Below are 22,622 nucleotides of genomic sequence, written 5' to 3' on the forward strand. Positions count from 1 at the left end.
GCTCAGATGTGATCCCCTCATCCAACGGCTCAAGTCCAACTGGGCTTACTAATCGTTTGGGCCCGAATTTGGTTCCCAGCCCAAACACCAGAAATAGCCACATTTTTGCAGCTGGCCCAAACTCAGGCAGTAATCTGGCCCACTTCACAAATTTTAATTCTTCCCAAGGTTAATTCAAGTCCAACAAAAATCGTTATTGCGATTTTTGCAAACGGAGGAACCACACAAGAGAAACTTGTTGGAAACTCCATGGCCGCAACCAAAATCAACGGTCTGGATCTGTCGCTGCCAATCGAGTAAGTCACCTTGTCAATTCTGAGAGTACCGCTATAGTCCCTATGTTTAGCCAAGAACAATATCGTCAGATTCTGCAACTGCTCAATCAAAGTCCGCAGCCCAATACCACATCCTATGCAGGTATATCTTTTTGTTCCAATATTACAAAAGGGAATTTTTGGATAATTGATTCAGGGGCCAGTGACCACATTTTTTGCGATCCCAAGCATTTTTGAAAAACACTTCCCATACCATACACATCGGTCCGCATGCCAAATGGGACACATGCACCAGCTACCCAATTAGGAACCATTCGTCTAAATAAACATCTAATTCTGCATAATGTCTTGTTTGTTCCTGCTTTCCGGTTCAATCTCATCTCTGTTTCGAAACTTTGTCAAGATAATGTCTGTCTCTTAAATTTTTTTCCTAACAAGTGTGAATTTCAGGACCGTTTGACTGGGAAACTGATGGGCTCGGGTAAAGTTCACCAAGGCCTTTATTATTGGATAGGTGCTCCTGATGCTAAAACTTCAAAGTCTTGTAATAGTCTTTTTAATATTAATAAAACTTCTTTTATTTTGCATCAACGCCTGGGTCATAGTGCATCTATTCCACAACCCAATTGTCTCATTTGCCCTCTCGCAAAACAGTCCCGCACAAAATTTCCCAAACACATGCCTTCCACAAACCGTATTTTTTCCTTAATTCATATGGACATATGGGGTCCATATCACACAGCCAATCACGATGGCTCTAGATATTTTCTTACCATTGTAGATGATTACTCTCGGGGAACCTAGGTCTACCTCATGCACTCTAAAACCTAGACACTCACTCATATCAGACATTTCTTGTCCATGGTCAAAACCCAATTTGATGTTTTAGTTCAACGAGTCCGGACAGACAATGCTAGGGATTTCTTCAACACGCAATGTTCGGAACTTTTTTCTTCTCTTGGTATTATCCATGAAAGCTCCTGTGTATATACCCCTTAACAGAATGGCATTGTTGAACGGAAACATTGACATCTTTTAGAGGTCGCCCGTGCCCTTAAACACCAAGCCCACATCCCTATTACCCTTTGGGGTGAATGTGTGGTCACGGCCACATACCTAATCAATAGAATGCCGAGTCGGACTCTGGATGGTAAGACACCTTATGAGGTACTTTTTGGTAAACCACCTACAGTTGATCATCTCCGAGTATTTGGGTGTCTATGCTACTCTACAAATTTAAAGGGGAATGATAAATTTTCTCCTCGGGCTATTCCCTGTGTTTTTATGGGTTACCCAATGCATTAGAAAGGTTATCGCCTATATGATCTCACTGCCGAGAACTTCCTGGTTTCTAGGGATGTGGTTTTTCATGAAGATTCTTTTCCTTTTTTAGACAGGTCTCCCTCTGACGACTCCCAGCAGTCCTTCATTTTTTTTCGAAGATACTTCCACAGCAGACTTGTTTAGCCCCTATTATACCATGCATCCCATTCCAAACATGGGGCCCCCCCAGTCCACCTCTGAACCAGTTTCTGCAGAGACATAGCTTCTTGGTCCTTCTCCTACTTCATCTCCAGAGAACCAGTTTTCTGATCCACCTCCCCTGGACAATACACCTATTGTTCCTGCCCCTCCTCAGAGACGTTCCACAAGGGTCACTCGCCCACCTGTTTGGACAGATGACTATGTCTGTCCTACCCTCCAGCCTACCACAGGTACTACTTACCCTACTTCCAACTATGTTACTTATGATCGATTGTCCTCTGCCCACAGGATTTGCATTAGTCAGATTTCTGTACACCAGGAACCATCATGTTACTCTGAAGCTGTTTCCCATTCACATTGGCATCAGGCCATGGCCGATGAGCTCAGTGCCCTATCTCAGAATCACACCTGGGATCTTGTTCCTCGTCCTTCTCATAGGAAACCCATTGGTTGCAAATGGGTTAACAAGGTCAAGCACCGTGCTGATGGCTCCATTGAGCGTTACAAGGCTCGTCTCGTTGCCAAAGTTTTCACCCAGAGAGAAGGTTTTGATTACCAAGACACATTTTCTCCCGTAGCCAAGCATGTCATTGTTCGGACTTTCTTGTCCATTGTTGCCATCCGTGATTGGTCCCTTCACCAAATGGATGTCCATAATGCCTTTCTCCACGGAGATCTTCATGAAGAAATTTATATGGACCTTCCTCCCGGCCTTCGTGTTAGGAAACGACCTGGTTGCGCAGCGAAAAAATAAAAAAATTACAACCATGGATCGTTCCTTAGAACCCAAAAATCAGGGCATAGAAAATTACAGTTTATATTTTATAAGAATCTGCAGAAAAATAAATCCAAAGGTTTAGATTCATACCCACGTTTGGAGGCTCCACCAATGTTGTCTCTGAACGTGTTTGCTACCGATCCAAGTATAGGATCGAACTGTAGAGGTCCACACGAAGACAATCAATAAGAACCAAGGAGGGATTTGCTAGATCCTCCTTGGCCTTAAGAAATCAAGAAGAAGATCAGTATTTGATTTTTCAATCAAACAGTGAGATTGGCGTGAGAGAGTGTATAAGGGGCTGCTGTTTTTTTTTTTAAAATTAAAGAATGAATCACACACTATTCTTTTTATAGGCAAACCAAGTTGCCCTATTCCCACATGGAATGGGCTTGGGCTCCAACCCAAACACCCCATGTTGCCAAACACTCCCAATTTGATATTTTAATTTAATTCATCATTATCTTAATTAAAATCAATTAATATTTAATTAACATTTAACAATAATGATGATTTAATTAAATATGTGCGAACACACATTTAACCGTAATTTCACTTATTTAATTTTTTAACAAATTAAATAAAAGGCTACGACCTCAGCAAATTTAATTGCACTGTGAAATTACCAAAATACCCTTTCGCCTAAAAAGACGAAAACGCCCTTCTTTCTTCTTGGCTCTTAAATTATCTTCTATGTGTGTGACCCATAGGCTCCTCATCATACCGGTAGTGTATAGTATCGCGATTAACACCAATTAATCGTCTCACTAATACACAGACCAAGATTGGCCCCTAGCAAGGCATCATGGCCACCCGATAGATTCGGATTCAGCAAAGTAGCTACCTGTCAACGATATGGTTACCGTACAATACGATCCTTTCATCATACGTTATCTCGACGAGACGAAGGCATAGAAATAGTGTCAACCTTCGGTTACTCTCGATATTATATATTCAGTTTCTGGACCAATGACCCGTATTATAATCTGGATAGAGCAACAACTCAATCCCACTGTGGCCACAGTTTTAGTGTCATTGCCATATACTGAATTGCGCCGTGAGATAACTTCTCCCGTACCCGGGAGTGATGAATCCTTTGTCAATCCACCATAGTCTTGATACACTCCTTGATATAGCCAATCACCACCGTACTGACAGCTCTGAATAGAACTGCGTTAGGCTAGTGTCAAACTGTACCAATCGGTGCACAAGGCGCTCCGGTGATCTCAAGTCTAAGGATCACATGCACCACCATTCGTTAGAGGATTTGTTCCATAGACACTGGGGTTACCATCCATATGGAATCCTCTGGTGGGTCAGTCCAGTGAACTTGCTGCGGTATATCCGCCTACAACAAGCACCCATGTGTTGCACCAGGTTGTCACCAAACAACCTTGACAAGTGAGATCAGTCACTGCCTTTCGACAGGGTCGTTCAACACTATGATAGCCTTACCGTATTATCTGTGCCCTTACTTCAGAATAATACTGGGGCTACGGACGTTTCTAGAATGGCCACCATATGTGCTCATAGGGTTCTCACTATCAAGATTTGAAACACTTGATACCCTCGTCACGGTTCTACCATTCTAAGGACATATATCAATACATATTGCAATAATAATGATTTACGCGATATAGAATAAAATGCCTTTTATTATTGATTAATGAACATTATTACAAAGAGTCAATTCTACAATAATTGATTGGCTCTAGGGCATCTACTCTAACACTTCGTAGATAGGGGGAGAATATGGTATGTCGTCTATGCAAGTCCTTATATGGTTTGAAGCAAGCATCACGGCAATGGAACGCAAAATTCACAAAGGCTCTAACTAATATGGGATTCACTCAATCCTAGCATGACTACGCTCTCTTCACATGGCACAAAGGTACCACTATCATTGCTCTTATTATTAATGTTGATGATATCTTAATCACTGGGAACGATGAGAGTAGCATTTGCACCTTAAGAGAACATCTCAAGAAACATTTCCGTATAAAAGATCTGGGGGAACCAAAATATTTTTTGGGCATCGAGATTGCACGATCCCCAGCAGGTATTTCTCTAAGTCAACGGAAATATGTTTTAGAACTTGTATCTGACTCTGGTTTATCAGCATGCAAACCCATCATCATCCCTGTGGAACAAAACATCAAACTCACATCACAGCAATATGACCGTGAGACAGCCTCTACAGAAAATGGCCCTCTGTTACAAGATCCAACTTCCTACCAGAGACTCGTAGGAAGACTTATCTATCTCATCATGACAAGGCCTGACATAAGTTATGCGGTCCACATACTAAGTCAGTTCATGCATCAACCCAAACAATCTCATATGGACGCAGCAATCAAGGTGCTTAAATATTTAAAGGGATGTCCTTGATTAGGACTTCTCTTACCTCGAGATGGGAATTTCGACATCACAGCTTACTGCGATTCAGATTGGGGTACTTGTCCCATGACTAGAAAGTCTCTTACAGGATTTTGTATTAAAATTGGAGGATCTCTTATATCATGGAAAACAAAAAGGCAACCAAAAATATCACTTTCTTCAGCTGAAGCAGAGTATAGAGCAATGGCAAAAACAACTTGTGAGATTGTCTGGATTCTTGGATTAGTCAAAGACTTGGGAATAAAAACAGGAAAACCAGTCACTTTGTACTGCGATAACAAAGCTGCTATTGATATCACAGCAAATCCAGTTTTCCATGAAAGAACCAAACACATAGAAATTGACTGTCATTTCATCAGGGAGAAAATTCAGGAAGGGATTATTAGGACTAGGCACATACGAACATCGGAACAACCAGCGGACATATTCACAAAGCCTTTGTGTAGTCGTCAGCATTCTTATTTATTACGCAAGCTTGGGGTTTTTGATATCTACAAATCACCAACTTGAGGGGGAGTGATGAAATATGGAATGCTAAGAATATCCATGCTGGAATCAAGCAGTGATTGATTTGAATATTGATTGTAATATTTTGTAATTAAGAGTTTATTGTTTTTCCTTTACAATATTATTTCCTTTCCTTATTGTATTCAAAGCCACTGTATAAATTGGCCAATGTACATTACAGAAGACAATATACAAAATACAATTTTCTCTCTTTTGCTTGATATTCTTTGGCTCTCATTTCTGCCCTCTTTATCAAGCTTTCTTGTAGGCATTCTTCGGCAGTCTTCTGTCCCTTTTGCCACCTTCAATCTCAAATTCTGACAGTAACAGCTCCTTTAAATCTATTTTCAAATAGATACAAATACTTTAATGAGGAAAAACCAGTCAGAGATGATAAGATACTATTGTTGAAGTTGTTACGGGCTAAATTCATACCCTCCAAGTTACTCAACCTCGATAACCTCTCGAAACCTACAAATACTCAACCATTTTCAAGCAAATAAATTGCTTCATGCATATTATCATTTAATGTATCACAAAATTATTCACAAAAGATTGAAAACACAAATCAAAAAGTAAAAGTAAAATTCCAACTTTAATATTTTTTGGGGATCTTTTCCAATATTTTGATTAAATATGCATACAAGTCTAATTGATTGAATTTATGCAGATAAATCCAATCGATTGAATATCTATTAAGAATATAACTTTTAAGAGTTTGAAAATATGTTGAAATCTTCAAATTTAATTGTAAAGGAGAGATTTTTGAGGAATTTGTAATAATGTGAAATCATTTTATTAAAATCACATGGTACTAGCAGATGCAAAGAAATTTACAAGAAATTAAATATGAACATAAATGTAGAAATAAATTAAGTTAAAGGGAGAAAGAAAATGAACCTTCGTTCTCAATACAACCAACTATATTATTGCCACTTAAGTCAAGGGACTGTAGTTGCTGGAAGGAAGAAAACAAAGAAGCATTTAGATACCACCCTCCCACTTTCCCATCCCCTACATCATAAAGCTCGAGTTTCATGACTCTGCTAGTAATATTGTCGCACACAACCCTTTCCCATTCACAACAATTTGAATTTTCCACCCAATCTTGAAGATAATTCTTAGAACTAAAAACAGGTTTAAGTTGCAAGAGGGCAGTTCTCTCTTCCTCCCAACACCCTTCTCCCGAAGAAACCAACATTATTACTAACAACACCCAAAACCACTTACAATCCATCTCTTAATACAGTCTAAAGCCTTGTTGTTGGAGTTGTCGACTACTTCAACATTAATGGATAACGGAGACGCACTCGGGGGTCCCGCTGTAGGATTTCTTTTAAGTTACTAATTCCTTTTTGGGTTGGGCTTATGAATAAGAATCCTTGTAAAACTAGGTTTAATCTCTTAAACCTAGTATATAAACATACTTTTCTTTTGTTATATGTGTGAGAGCAATTCATTCATTGTAAACGAAAGAGGTGAGACATATTGCAATAATATTGACTCAACTGGACGTAGCCCACATTGGGTGAACCAGGATAAATCGCACGTATTATTTTTTCTTTATTTACTGTTTAATTTGTTTACTATTATATTTTGTTCCTGTTTTTCGTCTCTATTTCGTTCACTTGTGACGCACATAACAATGCACTATCCTCTATTTATAATATAATGAGGGCCCCTCTTCTCTTCGACTTCTATGTCTTTTTCAATATATATTTTCCTTTGTGGATATCAACAATATTTTATTCACTCAACTCAAATTATTTAATACATTTGATATATATTATAAGAAAAACAAGAGAGAGAAAAACTCAAACAACTAAAAAAATAGATGCAGGTTCATAATTAGAACAGTAAAAGATAACATATTTTTTTTTAAAAAACCTAGTTCTCTAAATCACATAACACGGGATTTTTATTCTCCCTAATCATGTTTTCCTCTTATTCATTTTTTATTTGTTTTAAAATTTCAATTTAAAATAAAAAATAATTTAAACATAAAACCAAATAATATTAAATTAAAAGAGTTGTACAAATTAAACAATATATATATAATGTAACCAAATTTAAGTGGTTCTTAATTTTAGATTAATTTTCCAATGCACTGTATGTATGACTACATTACTAATAGACTTGTCTAATAATAATACTTAAACACTAAACAAAATAATTTTTATTTTATAGATGATATTGAATGATTTAATAAATATTTGAAAATATAGGAAACTGATGTGATGATACATCTCTTTAAACACAACCATATAATATGACTTAACCTTCTTTAATGATTTGTCCAAGTTATATTCTTGACCTCTCTTAGTGATCTATCTATCTCAAAGTAACTAAAATTTATATTCTTTTGAAATTTATATTACAATTTCCAAACTTATTGATAGGATGTATATGAAAGAAAAGATAGATAATTGTTGGCTCATCAATTTCATAAATTCAATTAACACGATTTGACCTTATCTAATGATCTGCCTAAGTTGCAATACAATTTCCAATGGCACACTTGTTTGTATTAGAAGACTTTGAATACGGCTTTTTAATAAGAGGTTTCAGTAAAACGTAATTAACGGATATATGGAAAGCAATTACAAGTATTTTAGCAAATAGCATTTTTGCTAAAAATGAAGCTCGATTCATATTGTAATATAATTAAAGTAAATAAATATTTTACAAAAAAAAAAATTACATTTATAAGTAGGATATGAAAGAAAAGATGGAGAATTCATAAAATCAATTAGAAAGGCTTATAGATAATAAATCAATAAAAGTACATTGTTAATTAATTGATGAAATAGGTCTTGTCTCTTATTAAAAAAAAAAAAAAAAAAATTGATCTTTAAAGAAATGAGCTTATAAATGTCTAATTATAAGAATATGGCAATTCTTGTCAACTTTAGATCAATGAACACAAATTACTTAAAAGAAACACAAATCAAATGTAAATTAAAAAAAAAATTAAGTTTATAGATAATAGCTCAATAATTGTATAGATGGGGAACAATGTTTTACAAAAAAAAAAAAAAAAAAAAAAAAAAAAAAAAAAAAAAAAAAAAAAAAAAAGATATAAGTTTCAAAATATTTATTGTATTTATGGGTAATAAATCACTAATTACACAAATAATAAAATAATTTAATGTGGTTCACAAAAAGCCACATCCACTAGTGAAAAGAAGAGAAGCACACAACTTGACGCCCCGACGGTATTCCAAAACTTGGTACCAAATTTCTTAAGACTAAGCAAAATAATATAATAGTTAACAAAGTCTCAAAACTATAAAAATAATTACTTAAAAAAACCCTTTCTTAGAGGTTAAATTGAAATCTGAACTCTTTTTAATTGGCTCAGTAGATTCACTCTAATAATTAGTAAAAGTCACTCTAGCATTTGAATTGCTTCCAATCAACTCTAGCGCTAGATAATAATTTTTTTATTTTCTTTTTCTTAAAAAGATAAAATGAATTTCATATACATTTTTTTAAAACAATATTTTATATTTCCTTTTTATATTAAAATATAATTAGTTACACCCCATTTCTCAATATACTCTTATCTCTCTTATTCACAATGCACTACCTCCATCTTATTTATAGTAGAATATTCTACTCAAGTGTCAATCTCTAAGCCTCGACAAATACATTTAATATTACTTGGTAAAAAGAAAAAAAAAATTGAAACAAAGAGAATTAATAAAATCGTTTAGTTTCCTTACCAAGTGATAAACCACTAAAAAATCATTACTCGTTTGTAAATTGTAATTAGACTTTAGAATTAACTTTTAGTTTTTTCTTATCTAAATTAACGCATACATTATAAAATAATATATAAAACTTAATTTTTGTCAATCATTTTTACATCCATTGATAAATGTAAACAATGGAGGAGTAATGACTAATGAGTACAGGTTTATTCACATTTCAAAAACATATTGGTTGCTTTAAGAAAAAGAATAAAAATCTCTACAAGTTGAGGACGACTTTTCACGTCAAATCATTCTTGGAAAAAATCTAAGCTCTCTCGAAAATGTGGCACCCACTTCTTTTGGACCTATTCTCGATCCCATGTGATACATATATCGTAAATGAAGGGTTATGTTAGACTTTTAAATTAACTAAAGGTTATTTTATCTTATCTTATTAATATTTATTATCAACATTGTTCTAAAGTTGTACTATAGTAACTTGATTTTCCAAGTTATTTATTTTTTTATTTTTGTTGAAGTCTAAAAGTAATGAGAACGTAATTAAATCAAACTTATAACCATTCATTTCTGTGTCAACAATAGCTCACCATGTCTTCAAACTTATAACCATTCATTTCTGTCAACAATAGCTCACCATGTCTTCCATAAGGGAACATATTATCTATCTTTGATTCTTTTGGTTATTTTTTTCTTCCCTTTTTATTCCCAGAATCAAAAAGCAATTACTTGCCTCTTTATTTATATATTTAATTTGTAATTGTTTGATTTTTTGCGTATATGAATAATTAAAATACACATTTTTTACTTTGAAATAATGAAAAGTTGTTGGACTCAGTGGCTCAACCCATTTAGGAAGTTATAAGTGGAGTAAATATTTTAATTATTATTACATTTCTAGGTTAATTTTTAATTGATTTTTAGTTGAATCCTTCTGAAAGAACCAATTTGGTGGTGCAATTCGAAATAACGATAAAGATTATTTTAAATTTTGTACTTCATAAAATTTAAATTTAAAGAGTTTATCTAAATAATTTTGTGAAAAATTATACATATTGCTAGTCTCTTAGAAATCAAGACTTTAGGTGATCATAGTCTTATCTTATGTGACACACATGTCTCGTAACGAAGGTTGTAGACTTTTGAATCAATTAATGACTATTTTATCTAATCAATTCAACACAAATATTATAAATAAATATGCCTTTTTGTTGATCATTTTATTTTATTTGGAAAATAAGCTCAAACACATTTTACACGACAAGATAATAACATTTTTCTTAAAAGATGTATGAAAGTAACCCAAATTTTCAAGTCAATTACTTTAATTTGTTGAAGTCTTAAAGTGGTTAGAAAGTAACTAACCGAATTAATTTAACTTAAAGCTATTACTTTTACTCTATATTTAAATTTTAATTGTTAACTTTTCCAATCATATTAATAGTAAAATTCACTTTTTTCTTTCTTTCGAATAATATGTGGGAGGTTGTTGGATGCAACCCATGTAAGAAGTTATTATAGAAGAAAAATCAATTTAGTCTATGAAAATAAATAAAATAAAATTATAGAATAATGTGGAGTTGTTGGATTCAACCCATATAAAAAGTTCTAAGTAGAGATTATATTATTATATAGTTGGATTTTTTATCCTCTATAATTGTTTTAGGGTTCACTAGTTAGGAAAGAAGAATTTAGTAATATTGATATTTTTACAGATAAATCCAATTGTATTTAAGCATGGTCCTCACAAAATTTATATAAGGACATCTTAAATTGTGATGGAATGTTGTTATTATGTAATTGTTCATCAATTCAAGACTTTAGGTCCATATTCTCGATCTCATATAATGCACTTAACGTAAATAAAGGGTTATGTTGGATTTCAAATTAATTAATGTTTATTTTACTTATCCAACACGTATATGCAACGTGTATCAAACAGCGAAACAACACATGGATATCCAGGATGTTGCCGACAGGATTCAACAATCCAGATTCAAAGAGGCATTGGATGTTGACTTTATAATAAATGTAAAATTTTAGTCGTCTGTAATAAAATGTTTGTAAGACACATGGGAGACATGTGGACCCCAGTGTTATTAAAATTTTAGCTAAAGGTTACTTTTACTTTTTCTTTTGCTAAGTCAAGTCTTATTTAAGACTTGTTGTACAATTGCTTAAAGCTTTGTACGTTAGCTTAAACTTTTGTAATTTTTGTAAGTTTTGTTTTGTTTCTTTTTTACGGATTCAATTCTAATTGAAGTCCCGAGCTTCTCTATAAAAAGGAAGCATGTGTATATTTCGTTCAAGAGAAAATTAATAATACTTTCAGTTTGTGAAAAATTCTCTCAATCTCTTGTTTACTTTTAATTGTACACTCGAGACAAGGAAAAGATTATTCAAGACGGTTGATATCCAGGTATGAATTAATCTGTTAAACTGAATTTATGTATTTTCTCTCCAATGAATTAACTAGGTTGTTTAGTTATTAATTGTAATAATATTTGTTAGATTGGGTATAACAAATATTATGTGTTGGGTTTAAATGGTATCAGAGCTTTGGAAGATGGGGGGTATGTGTTTATACCTGTTAACCTGTTGAAAGTTTTTGGTAGCATGAATAATGGTTCGAATGATGAAGTCTGTATGAATAAGACTTGTTTTCATTTGGATCATGGACTCGAGGTAAAACCGAAAATCGGTTTGTTAAATACTGTCGTAGATAAGTTTGAGCTTTTGACCTAGAAGCTTGAAAACTTAGACAGGAGAGTGAATTATACGGAGTATCAAATATTTACTCTAAACGAAGAATTGACCCAGATCGGAAATTAGATTGAAAAGGTTAATTCTGTACTTCAAAAGGTTAAAACACTGAAACGTGTTCTAACTATTTTACTAAGCCGGTAAGATAGGAGATGTCTCTGGTTCTAAGTGACATCTAACAAGTGTGGCCTATTGAAGGATATACTGAACAAGAGTTAAACGGGTTGTGTTAGACCTCTGAAACGGCAACCCAGATATTCAAGAAGAGTATCTGACTTGGCTAGGTGTTAAGTGACTTTTGAATGTTATTCAAAAGGCTTTTAGTCAAGGGTGCACAAAGATTTTGTGTTTTATTTGTCGGATTTTGTGTTTTGGTCAACCGTCTTGAATAACCTTTTCCTCTTCTCGAGTGTACAATTAAAAGTAAACAAGAGATTGAGAGAATTTTTCACAAACTGAAAGTATTATTAATTTTCTCTTGAATGAAATATACACATGCTTCCTTTTTATAGAGAAGCTCTGGACTTCAATTAGAATTTAATCCGTAAAAAAGAAACAAAACAAAACTTACAAAAATTACAAAAGTCTAAGCTAACGTACAAAGCTTTAAACAATTGTACAACAAGTCTTAAATAAGACTTGACTTAGCAAAAGAAAAAGTAAAAGTAACCTTTAGCTAAAATTTTAATAAAACTTAACGATAACGACAATAGGGTCCACATGTCTCTCATGTATCTTACAAACATTTTATTACAGATGACCAAAATTTTACATTTATTATAAAGTCAACATCCAATGCCTCTTTAAATCTGGATCGTTGAATCCTGTCGGCAACATCCTGGATGTCCACGTGTTGTTCCCCTGTTTGATACACATCGCGTATACGTGTTGGACTTTTTGATGGTTGTCCAAATTTCCATCCTCTTAGAATTTATTGATCTTTGAAATTATCCGTTTCAATCAAATCAAGAAATTCTTTCAGAGATTCATCCTCTTGGGCTTCCTGGTCATGGGCTAAGACCAACCTTAGAAGATCATTTGTACCTTCTATCAGGGCCTATTTTGATAGATGGGCTAATTCGAACCCTTCTAACAATGTTTTCAACTGGGCCTGATTGTGTTGAAACAGAGTGTCTGGATTAATGCATACTTGTCTGGTATAACCATCACGATCCCATTCTGAATATGGACAGTAGCATTTACTCTCACGAGCTCTTCTAGTTTAGATTTTACCAGTAATATTTTGGCAATGTGTAACCTGGTCCAATCTTCCTCTTCTTTCTTCTGAATTTCTTCTAGTGCATAAGAACCCATTTTTACCTTACTATTTAACATAATTCGGTACCATGGTTCTCCTATAAGAAATTCTCATATCTGTACAGGTTGAACATCATAGCTCTTTTGCAATAAGGAAGTAATCATGCAAGTGAATGTGTCGACCTTCCAATTTAATATACAAAGCGTTTGCTTAACCGCATTTGGCATATTCGGGTCCACCATTGCTTCCTGTACGTCAATTTGCATTGTATCGATCCATCCTTTAGTCAAAAGATCTCTACAGAAACCTTTTCTAAAGATTTTCCATGGAACGAACAATTTCATAGCTCCATTAGGATAAACTGATAATCCTTGAACTAAATCCGTCAAGTTAGTTTTTCCCAATTTTATTATTAAATCATTCAAATTCTCGAGTTTGAGCTTTAACATGTCAAACAAATGACATTTTCTCATTACCTCAAGTTTTTGAATTCCTGCTGCATAGAGTACGTCAGTTCCTTTGAACTCTTCATCCTCATAGAACAGTTTATCAGCTTCCAGCCATGCTAACCTTCTTGCTAGCTTCTCTAAACACCTCTGCAGCTATACTTCCCCTTAACTTGTCACCATTGCGATCCTAATTTGGGTTTCCAGCCCATGATCAGGAAGCCCAAGTAGATGAATCTCTGAAAGAATTTCTTGATTTGATTGAAACGGATAATTTCAAAGATCAATAAATTCTAAGAGGATGGAAATTTGGACAAACATCAAAACGTCCAACACGTATACGCGACGTGTATCAAACAGCGGAACAACACGTAGACATCCAGGATTTTGCCGACAGGATTCAAAGATCCAGATTTAAAGAGGCATTGGATGTTGACTTTATAATAAATGTAAAATTTTAGTCGTCTGTAATAAAATGTTTGTAAGACACATGGGAGACATGTGGACCCCAATGTCGTTATCGTTAAGTTTTATTAAAATTTGAGCTAAAGGTTACTTTTACTTTTTCTTTTGCTAAGTCAAGTCTTATTTAAGACTTGTGGTACAATTGTTTAAAGCTTTGTACGTTAGCTTAGACTTTTGTAGCTTTTGTAAGTTTTGTTTTGTTTCCTTTTTACGGATTCAATTCTAATTGAAGTCCGGAGCTTCTCTATAAAAAGGAAGCATGTGTATATTTCGTTCAAGAGAAAATTAATAATACTTTTAGTTTGTGAAAATGGAAAATCCAGCAACTTCTTCGAGATATGTTCTTGGAGTTGAATACCTCCTTTACCTATCTCTATGCCTAAGAACTTCACATTGTTCTTAAACCATTCTATCTTTCGTTCAAATAGAATCATTCCATTATCAAGGAACCTTCTACTTACCAGTCTAAGATGATTTACTTGTTCTTTCTTGGTTTTACTAAAAACCAGAACATCATCGACATAGACTATACAAAAGTTAGATAAGTCTCCAAAAACCTTATCCATTTTCCTCTGGAATATCGATGGTGTTTGCTTAAGTCCAAAAGGCAAAACCATCCATTCAAATAGTCCTTTCAGACAGTGAAAGTCGTCAAAGGAATGCTTGACTCTGCCATTCTGATCTGCCAGAATCCTGACTTCAGATCAAATTTTAAGAAGATTTTTCCAAATCTAGCTTTATTCAAACAAGCCGATTTGTTTGATATCTTATAAGCATCGTCAATGGTTTTATAAAATAAATATTAAAATACTCCTTGTCAATCTTTTTTTTAACAATACCAAACACATCTTACACGTTAACGTGATAGCCTTTATTATATTGCATTAAAAGTATATTAAACTTAGTTTCACATTCTTGATTTCATACGATGAATGTATTAGACTCTTGAATTAATTAGAAATAAATATAAAAGAATATACATTTTGTCAAAAAGAATATACAATTTGTCAATCATTTTTTTTTTTTTTTTATATAAAAACTATGCCAAACATATTATACACGTCAAGATAATAACCTTTTATTATATTGCACAAAAATGTGCAAGCTCAAATTAATTAACTCAATCAACTCCTTAATTTAAGTTAGCTGGCCTTCCTAGAGTACTAACTATTTAATTTACTCAGCGGCTAACTTTAACTTTTAACGAGAGATTGAAATAATGAACACTGGATATTGAAAGCTTTGTTTAAGGTGGAATGTGTTTCAAGAAGTGAGAAATTCTCAAAGAGTAATCAAGTGAAGGATGGAAACAATAATGTAATTAAATTTTATTATATAGACATTACTAGCTCTAGAAATCAAGACTTGAAGTCAATATGAATAATTAAAAAGCAATTACTTGACTCTATATTTATATATTTAAATTGTAATTGTTTGATTTTCTGCCGATATGAATAATTAAATTGCACCTTTTTTGCTTTCTATGAAATAATGAAAAGTTGTTACCCGCTTAGGAAGTTGTAGACTTGGAATCAATTAGTGGCTATTTTATCGAATCAATTCAACAAAAAATGTTATAAATAAATGTGCTTTTCTATATTTCATTTTATTTTATTTAGAAAACAGGCTCAAACACATTTTACACTACAAGATAATAACATTTTTCTTAAAATATGTATGAAAGTAACCCAAATTTTCAAGTCAATTACTTTAATTTGTTGAAGTCTTAAAGAGGTGAGAAAGTAATTAACCTAATTAATTTAACCTTAAAGGCACTACTTTCACTTTATATTTAAATTTTAATTGTTAATTTTTCCAATGATATTAATAGTAAAATTCACCTTTTTCTTTCTGTGGAACAATGCATGGGAAGTTGTTGGATGCAACCCATATAAGAAATTATAAGTGGAGATAATATCTTAGGGTCCGTTTGGTTTGTTATTTTGGATAGGATTTTAGAAATAGTATTGGGTAGTTGAATAAGGTGATTATTACGAGGTAAAATTTAAAAATTAACAAAAAAACCCCTTAGGTTTGCTAATTTAACTAAACACCCCAATATATAAAAATTTGTAAAATGACAAAAACACCCCCACCCACCCACAGTGCCAGATTTCGGTCACTACCACTGGAATTTGGCGTTACGACGTAGACCAGTCGGATCTGGCCGGTCGTGTGTCGATCTGGCATTTTTCGGCCAGATCCACCACGAATCTGGCCGTCGACGACTACAAAATGCTAGAAATGACCGTCATTGACCGACAACGATGGCCATATCTTTGGGCTGAATAAAATATTTCTTGAAAAACGTTGTGATGCTTAAAGACTTAACTATATCTCATAGGGCTGAATAAAATAAAGCCATAAATTGCAAATATGAATGAAAATAAGAAAAAATGTTAATATTTTTGAAGAATATTTATTGTCAATAAATTATTTATCACCAATTTTATAAAAATATTTATCAAATTCTCAATCCCTTCTACTATCAAGACTGGGTGCAGTAACTCATTCACTCTACCGGAGTTCAGTTTTATCTTTTCTGGATATTTACAATCTTTTCATTCAGTCCAAAAGTTAAAAAAAAAAAAAAAAAAAAAAAAAATCTGATCAGAAAAATGAAAGATAATACGAAACCTTTTAACACCACAGCAGTATTTATTTTAAAGAAGACAATATATATACATATTTTAACTATTATATTTAAGTTATATTTTATTTCTTCAAGTCAATTTCTGAAGCATAACAATAATGCATAGAGGCATTGCTTTCATGAAAGCGAATCCTTTTCTTATTCATCAGAAGTTAGTACATAAAGCGAATCCTTTTCTTATTCATCAGAAGTTAGTAGTACATTTTTTCCCCTGCTTATTTTGTCTTAGTGATCTATCCATCTCAATGTAACCAAAACTTATTTTCTTTTGGAAGTTTTATTACAATTTTCACACTTATTGATAAGATGTATATGAAAGAAACGATGGAGAATTGTTGGCTCATCAATTTTATAAAATCAATTAACATGACTTGACCTCTTTTAATAATTTTCCAAATTGCAATACAATTTGCAATATCTCACTTGTTTTTATCCAGAGATTTTGAATAAGCTTCAATGAATAGTCCATTGACTTTTGCATGTGATTTTTTGTTCAATAATGTTCTTGTAGTAATATTACTTAACAAGATGTTCTATCAAATCATAGTTTAAGAACAATGAAAAGCATTTACAAGTATTTTACCAAAGAACATTAGTGTTAAATCAAGTTTAATGTTAAATAAAATAAATAATTATATGTTGAATAGGTATTTTATAAAAAAAAAAAAACATTTACAAGTACTATATGAAAGAAAAGATGCATAATTGGTGGAAATCAAATTCTAAATTAAAATCAATTATAAGGCTTGACCTCCTATAGAGATCTATGCCACTAAGAGTACAATTTGCTATTGCATAATTGTTTATTTCTATTTTTTTTCATTTATTTTTTCTTCTCATTTCTTAGCTCTCAGTGCTTTGGTTATCCAAGTCTCCATCATTTGAAAATTATGAAAAGAATTGAATTTTGGGATTAAAATTTAATAAATTGGCCGTGTTAAGGGGTTTTAGAAATTAGGGTTTATTTTGAAAAGATAGGAAACTGATGTAATGACACATATTTTTAATATAATCACACAACATGGTTTAACCTTTCTTAGTGATTTTTTCATCTCAAAATAACCAAAATTTTTGTTCTTTTGGAAGTAGTATTACAATTTCCACATTTGTTTTCAATGTTAAAGATTCCAGATAAACAACAACCTAGAAATAGACCTTTTATTAATTATTTTCCAAACAAAAAAAGAAGAAAAAAAACCATTTCTTTTGAAACACTATTTTTTAGTTTCTGGCTTGTCTTATCTTATACTTCAAATCGAATGTGGAAAAATTTTATGTTAGTCATATTGACTTGTTGACTTGGACGACTATCAACTTCTTTTATAGTGTTGTGAACGTACCTCATTTTCCAAGTCAATACAATTGGTTAAAACTTATAGCAGAATAGGGTTATTTACGATATAAATTATTTTTATTTCTAAAAAAAGAATCTCTTTAAGACTTAATAATAATATTTAAGTTCCAACACTACATAATTTATAAGAGTATGTAGGGATTTCATAAGATCTCAGCTGTATTAATTAAAATTATATTTTATTTCCTCAATTTAAGGTCTAAATTAGTGTATCACTTTTATGAAATATAATTGAAATTTATAATTTATTACATTGGAAGTTAGTACATTTTCAGTGCTCATCTTGTCTCTATTTTCATTTCAATGAACTAATTTGATGGTACATCTTTTTAATATAACCATATAACACAGCTTGACTTGACCTCCTTTTGTTGGTGGAAATCAAATTCTAAATTAAAATCAATTATAAAGCTTGACCTCCTCTAGAGATCTATCCAACTAAGAATACAATTTGCAATTGCACAATTGTTTATTTCTCCATTTATTTCTATTTTTTTTTTCATTTATTTTTTCTTCCCATTTCTTAGTTCTCAGTGGTTTGGTTATCAAGGTCTCCATCATTTGAAAATTAATGTAAAGAATTGAATTTTGGGATTAAAATTGAATAAATTGGCCGTGATAAGGGGTTCGAGAAATTAGGGTCTATTTTGAAAAGATAGGAAATTGATGTAATGACACATATTTTTAATATAACCGCATAACACAGTTCAACCTTTCTTAGTGATTTTTCCATTTGAAAATAACCAAAATTTTTATTCTTTTGGAAGTTATATTACAATTTTTACACTTGTTTTCAACGTCAAAGATTTCAGATAAGCAACAACCTAGAAACAGACCTTTTATTAATTATTTTCCAAACAAAAAAAGAAGAAAAAAACCATGTATTTTGAAATACTATTTTTTTAGTTTCTGGCTTGTCTTATCTTATACTTCAAATCGAATGTCGAAAAATTTTATGTTAGTTGTACTGACTTGTTTACTTAGATGACTATCAACTTCTTCTATAGTGTTGTGAATGTTACCTCATTTTCCAAGTCAATATAATTGGTTAAAACTTATAGCAGAATAAGGTTAATTACGATATAAATTATTTTTATTTCTAAAAAAAAAAAAGAATCTCTTTAAGACTTAATAATAATATTTAAGTTCCAACACTACATAATTTATAAGAGTATGTAGGGATTTCATAAGATCTCAGATATATTGATTAAAGTTATATTTTATTTCTTCAATTTAGGGTCTAAATTAGTGTATCACTTTTATGAAATGTAATTGAACTTTTTAATTTATTACATTGAAAGTTAGTACATTTTTCAGTGCTCATCTTGTCTCTATTTTAATTTCAATGAACTAATTTGATGGCACATCTTTTTAATATAACCATATAACACAACTTGACTTGACCTCTTTTAATGATTTATCCATCTCGAAGTAACCAAAATTTATTTTCTTTTAAAATTTATATTACAATTTACACACTTGTGGATAAAAATAAGGAAGAAAAGATGGATTGCTGGCAAATCAACTTCATAAAATTAATTAACATGGCTTGACTTCCTCAAATGATATATTGATTTACAATTTGCAATCGCACACTTGTTTTTGTTAGAAGACTTTGAATAAGCTTTATCCAAATTCAGAAGTTATATTAATGTAGCTATCTTATTCTGTTCTTAGATCACATAATACCAATATATCTCCACTTCATTTGATTCATATACAATAACTATTAAAAATAAAATTTTGTGTAGATAAATGATTTATCAATCATAGTTTACCATTAAATAGTGATTATCTCATTATAAGATAAAAAATAAAAACAAAAAACTTTTTTCAATTTTTTTTTTTTTTCTAAATATCAAAAGCAAACACCAAACACATTATAACCTTTACATTGCTTAAAAATGTGCAGTCTCAAATTAATTCAATCAACTTGAGAATCTATATAAGCTGGGCATTCCAATTATATTGACTAGTTGACTTTGAGGGATTATCAACCTTTTCTTATTGTGTCGTAAACGTAACCTAATTTTCCAAGTCAAGCTATTTGGTTAAAACTTATGCCACAATGGGTCATCTACGATAGAAATTATAAATTTCTTTATTCTATCGACAATTATTGTCCTTCTCTTGACTTTGAAGAAAACTATGAACTTCTGAGTTGGGTTTATGTCTCCTCAATTCTCCTTAACATATTATTGCAAAAATAAAGTTTTAATGATTTACCAGTATTAAAAATTTAAGGTTTTTATTGTAAAACGTAATTATACTTTGTTTACACAGAAGAATGTGTTTAATTTTTTAGTTTCCTTTGAGTTGTTTTTCCGTTGACCCATCTTGATACAGCAATTCCTTGAATTGGGCACTGATTTTTGCATGTGAATGTGAACTTTTTTCAGGAAATTAATTGATGGCATTCTAAAAACTTGAACAAAAAAATAAATAAATAAATATCAACATGTGAATTTACGTTAGTTGGTTTTCCAACTGTATTGACATAAAGTACTTGGTTAAAACTATGAAACAAGTCATTTATGATATAAACTGATTTCTACAAACAACTACTGTCCTTCTCTTAGACTTGAACACATCTGTAATCTAATGTGTCAGGATTATGTCATTAAAGATAGAAATTATTTTGTGTTATTCCTTGACTTCAGAGCGAGAGCAACGCTGTAAAATTCACAAATTTAATTTATTTTCTGCACATTAATTGTAAAATGCAATACATAATATGTTTATACATGAGAGAATGAGTTAATTTTATGAAAACTTTTATTATCAACTTCAGAAATTTAACGACTTTATATCTCTAAACAACCAGAAGTTGAATTTTCATCACAAAATTGATTGTCTCCATGAGTGTGTGCGTGCTGTTTCTTGGAAACTTTTTCAGAGGATTTTAAATTTTGAATAAAATAATAAATATAAAACTTTGTACTCAATATCTATAATTTCTTGATGCGTTCTTCATGTCTAAAAGCATTGTTTCAATAAGATTAACAGAATATAAAATAGTGAGCTGTTATTTGATCAGTTGGGTCAAAGATTGAGACTTTTTCATATATTTATCCAATAAGTAATGCTATCGTCACCGAAAATAGTGCATCGAATGACATGACAAAATCCTGACCGTCGATTAATTATAACTTAATATTAATCAACGGTTAGAATTTTGTTACGTCATTCGATGCACTACTCTCAGTGACTGCATTATTTTCCTCTCCAATTTAAAATCTCCACTATCACCACCGTTACTAAGTCCAATTAAGGCTTTTCTAGCCGGGTGAAACTTGATCCTCTTTTGAAACCCAGAAAATTATCCGGCTCTAGGATCCGAATTCTCTTGATGGTCCATTTCCTTCTTCGATTGGCAATATCTCCTGGTTGGAAAGATTGTGAGAATCCTAAGACCAATTAAAGAGATAACCAGTAAAAATTTCCAGAGAAACTAACAGAAAACTGAGAGAAAATGCAGAACTTGAAGAATAGAGAAATTTTCTGGAAACTTGACATTTTATTGATTTTGGATTAAAGTTCTAAACTGATTACAGTCTATTTTATACACTGGCAATCCGTGTCAATTCGCCAGGTAAACATAACACGCTTCATCAGCATCAGTAAATTGAACGGCTGCAGTTGGGTTTCTGCACTTTCTTCTTTTTCAGCTTTATATTTACAAAACGCAGCACTTGACTGATTCATCAAAACACAGCATAACTTGTTGATCACCAAAACGCAGCACTTCAACTAAATTCAAAACGCATAGTAGAAAGTTAAAAACCCAACAACTTTGATCTGAAACGGCAGCTTTCAACTAAAAGAATTTAACGCCACTTAATGGAAGCTGTTAATCGAACCGTTGCACAGTAAACATTTTTTAAAAACAAACAGAAACTGTTGCAGAGAACCGTGAGCAGTGAATATCTTGAAAACTGGAAGCTTGAATATGAATCTGGAAACTGGAAACTGGAAAGAATAAAGTGCTCCGTCATGAACTGGAAACTGTTGATTCCATAACATATGCTAATCAACTCACTGGAGAGATTCCGTAAAGCTTGTCCAACTGCTTAGTTTTACAGGGATTGTATCTCGCTGATAACCGTCTCTCTGGTAGGATCCCAAGATTGTTGGGGAATCTAACATCATTGTTGGATCTTATGATGACCAATAATTATCTTGAAGGTCCAATTCCTGATGAGTTTTGTCCATTGGATTATCTTGAAGTTTTGGACTTTTCAAATAATAGTATCTCGAGGGATTTACCATCTTGTTTCAGCCCTAAGAATTAAAAAAGTTCACTTGTCTAGAAATATCTTACAAGGACAATTAACAGATGCATTTAGCAAGAGTTCTTCCTTGGTGACATTGGATCTTAGCCATAACCAATGCAACGGTACCATCCCAAATTGGATTGGCAAACTTTCTCAATTAAACTACTTGATCTTAACTAATAATAGTTTTGAAGGTGATGTGCCAGTTCAATTGTGTCGGCTACGCCAATTACGCTTGATTGATCTTTCTTATA

At 32.2% G+C, this 22,622-nt stretch overlaps 1 protein-coding gene across 3 annotated transcripts; it reads right to left on the minus strand.

Annotated features, from left to right (window-relative positions):
- Positions 1 to 5,574: 5,574 nt before the first annotated feature.
- On the minus strand, positions 5,575 to 6,684 carry LOC116132848 (receptor-like protein 9b). Of its 3 annotated transcripts, XM_031418530.1 has the most exons (3): positions 6,343 to 6,684; positions 5,878 to 5,913; positions 5,575 to 5,783 (listed from the first exon to the last, which is right to left on the minus strand). In XM_031418530.1, exons 1-3 carry the CDS (start codon positions 6,677 to 6,679, stop codon positions 5,695 to 5,697), a joined length of 462 nt encoding a protein of 153 aa, XP_031274390.1. In that variant the 5' UTR covers positions 6,680 to 6,684; the 3' UTR covers positions 5,575 to 5,694. The 3 variants fall into 3 exon arrangements, with proteins under 3 accessions (XP_031274390.1, XP_031274399.1, XP_031274382.1); XM_031418539.1 differs by lacking the exon at positions 5,878 to 5,913; XM_031418522.1 differs by having other exon boundaries at positions 5,575 to 5,913.
- Positions 6,685 to 22,622: the final 15,938 nt, after the last annotated feature.

This window comes from Pistacia vera, unplaced genomic scaffold (assembly GCF_008641045.1).
Source record: "Pistacia vera cultivar Batoury unplaced genomic scaffold, PisVer_v2 Contig1075, whole genome shotgun sequence".
Lineage (NCBI taxonomy): Eukaryota > Viridiplantae > Streptophyta > Magnoliopsida > Sapindales > Anacardiaceae > Pistacia > Pistacia vera.

Excerpts from the sequence above, each read along its gene's own strand:
- LOC116132848 (XM_031418522.1), bottom strand. The coding sequence starts at position 6,679 with ATGGATTGTAAGTGGTTTTGGGTGTTGTTAGTAATAATGTTGGTTTCT. Across the intron at positions 5,914-6,342 it reads TGGTTGTATTGAGAACGAAG|GTTTCGAGAGGTTATCGAGG; the intron begins GTTCATTTTCTT and ends GAGTATTTGTAG.